General features: G+C 20.9%; 1 protein-coding gene across 1 annotated transcript; it reads left to right on the top strand.

The window, feature by feature from the left end:
- Window positions 1-108: 108 nt before the first annotated feature.
- On the top strand, window positions 109-2,715 carry PRSY57_1130400 (ubiquitin-like protein, putative; the record flags this gene model as incomplete). Its single annotated transcript, XM_012908267.2, has 1 exon — window positions 109-2,715. One exon carries the CDS (start codon window positions 109-111, stop codon window positions 2,713-2,715), a length of 2,607 nt encoding a protein of 868 aa, XP_012763721.2.
- Between the last annotated feature and the right edge of the window lie 401 nt (window positions 2,716-3,116).

Here is a 3,116-nt window from a genome sequence, read left to right on the forward strand (position 1 = left end):
TTTTTTTTTTTTTTTTTTTTTTTTTTTTTTTTTTTTTTTATAAAAAAAAAAAAAAAAAAAATTATATTATTTTCTTCCAAAAAGGAAAAAAAAAAAAAAAAAAAAAATATGGCAAATTCAATGGAAAAAAATGAAAAGGAAAAGGTAGATGTCCATACAAATAATATTGATCTTAATGAATATACATATGTTATAAATAATTCACACAGTTCGGATGATGAAGGTGAAGAGGATGTTTCATCATCATATGATGAGAACGATAAGGAGGAATATACAAATGATGAATTAATAAAAGAAGATGATAGTAATAATAAAAAGAATAAAGTATTAGATAGAAATAAATATCGAAATGATGATATTATAAATAATAATATAAATGGTCGTAATGGTTTGATAAATAATAATGAAGGTTTTAAAGATATATCAGAAGGGAACATGAATAAAGAGGATAGTTTAATATGTGATAAAGATAAAGAAGAAAATGTTGAAGTAATAAATAATAAAAAGAATGAGAAATATAATAATAAGAATAATTGTAATATGTTTAATAAGGATGATAATACTTGTGTTAAAAAAAATAGAGAAGGGTATGAATTAAACCATAAAAATAAAAACATGGTCGATAATAAATATATATATGTAAGATTAAAGACAAATGATTGTAATAATAATATATATAAATGTCGAATAGAAAAAAATATTACCATTAAAAAAATGAAGAAAGGATTAAATAAAATATTAAATAATAATAATAATAATAATAATGATATGAATTATCGAATTATATATAGAGGAAGATCATTAAAAGATGTTGATGAAATAGATAAATATAATATAAAATTTAATGATATAATATATGCTATAAAAGTTCATAAAAAAAAAAATGGAAATGATGTAACTCTAGATTCAGGTATTACAAGTTCACAATTAAGTACTTTAAATGATGAATATAATGAATATGGTAAATATGGACAAAATGATGGTATATCAAAATTAATATCTAATATGTTTGATAATAGTGATTTTATTAAATCAATAATGGATTCTAATAAACAATTAAAAAAGTTAAGAGAACAAAATTCTGATTTAAATCATATTTTAAATGATTCTCAGACATTAAAACAATCTTTTGAAATGATTAAGAATCCATCTTTGATGAAAGAATTAATGAAAAATACTGATAGGGCTATTAGTAATATTGAAGCTATACCTGGAGGTTTTAATACATTAAGAAGAATGTATCATAATATTCAAGAACCAATGTATGAATCTACCGAGAAATTAATTGATAAAAAGTTAAATAAGGTTAAACATTATGATTTAAATTCTACATCACCACCTACAAGTGAAGCCTTTCCTAATCCGTGGGCTTCAAAAAATTCCAAAAATAAAAATAGAATAAATAATAAAAATAATTATAATTTAAACAACTTTGAAAAATTCTTCCAAACAAATGATAAGACACAAAATTTTAAATCAAATGTATCAACAGATAATAACAATAATAATCATACTAATAGTCTGTTGAATAATCAAAATAACTTATTTTTTGACAAAAACAAAAGGGGAAGTAATAATACAAGTACTAACAATAATACGACACATAATATTATGAATAATAATAACTTGAATGATCTTATGAAGAACTCCTTTTTGAGTAATTCATTGGTTCCCTTATTAAATAAATTACAGCTTCCACAAACTAACAAAAATGTTAGTAATAATAAAAATGTTATAAATGGTAATAATGATTATCAAAACAATTTAACAGATGAATATAAAAATAGCACACAACATGTTCATAATTTAGCGCATACTAATAAAAATCAAAATGATACCTTGTCCACAAATAGATTAACGAACAATAATAAGGATAATAAATTAGATGAAACAATAGAAAATTCATCTAATATGTTAAATAATTTTTTCATGAGTATGAATAAAAATTTAAATATGAATTCCACATCACCGACAAATAATACATCAAGTGATTTGATGAGTACAATAAATATGATAAATAGTTTAACTAATCTTGGTAATTATAATACTCCTTATGGAAATATTGTAGGTGAAAATACAACAACAAATAATAGCAAAAATAATGCTCACAATAATAATAATAATAATAAGAATAATATTGATAGTGCTAGTGGTAGCATTCCTCCATATTATATGGATCAGTCTTTTATTTTGGAAGCCATGAATTTTTTAAGAAATACCACAAACAATGACATTGTCAATAATAATAATAATAATATTAATAGTAACAGTAGTAACAATAACCGTTTTAATAATGCCTTGTTCAATAACACGCCTCTTAATAATAATTTCAGCAATTTTATGAATGTACTTCAAAATGTGGGGACAGGAAATGGATATATACCAAGTGGGCGTACGAATAATACAAACGAAAATCAAGCACCAAGAGCTATTGAAAATGAAGTAAAAAATGTAGAACAGAAACAAGAAGGAATACAAGATACCCTTAAAAGTACCGATATATTAAATATTAAAAATAATGATACTAATATAAATAATAATATTAATGGAGGAGCAAATGACCACATTATATACTCAGAACAGTTAAATTCATTAAAAGGTATGGGTTTTACAGATGTCGAAAAATGTTTAAAAGCTTTAATTAAATCAAAAGGTAATGTAGAAGGGGCCATAGATTTTTTACTACTAGATGAAAGTAATGTGAATGAAAGTTGAAGAGGACTTTCATAAATATATATATATATATATATATGTTTATTTATATATATATGTTTATATATTATATTTATTTTTTTTTTATTATTTTTTTTTTTTTTCTTTTTTTTTTTTTGCTGTTATTCTTTTTACCTATATATATAGTTTCATATGTGAATTAATTTTTTTCAATATGGGTAACATTTTATGATTATTGTATTATGCATAAAAAGGTACAATTTTTTCTTTTTTGAAAGTATACATGATTTTATTTATATATATATATATATATATATATAATATATATATTATAATTGTTTTTTGTTATTTTTGTATATATTTTTTTTCATATCATAATATTTGCTTCTTTTTTTTTTTTTTAATAATTAGAAAATTAAAAAAGAAAAAAAAAAAAAAAAATA

This window comes from Plasmodium reichenowi, chromosome 11 (genome assembly GCF_001601855.1).
Source record: "Plasmodium reichenowi strain SY57 chromosome 11, whole genome shotgun sequence".
NCBI classification, from domain to species: Eukaryota; Apicomplexa; class Aconoidasida; order Haemosporida; family Plasmodiidae; genus Plasmodium; species Plasmodium reichenowi.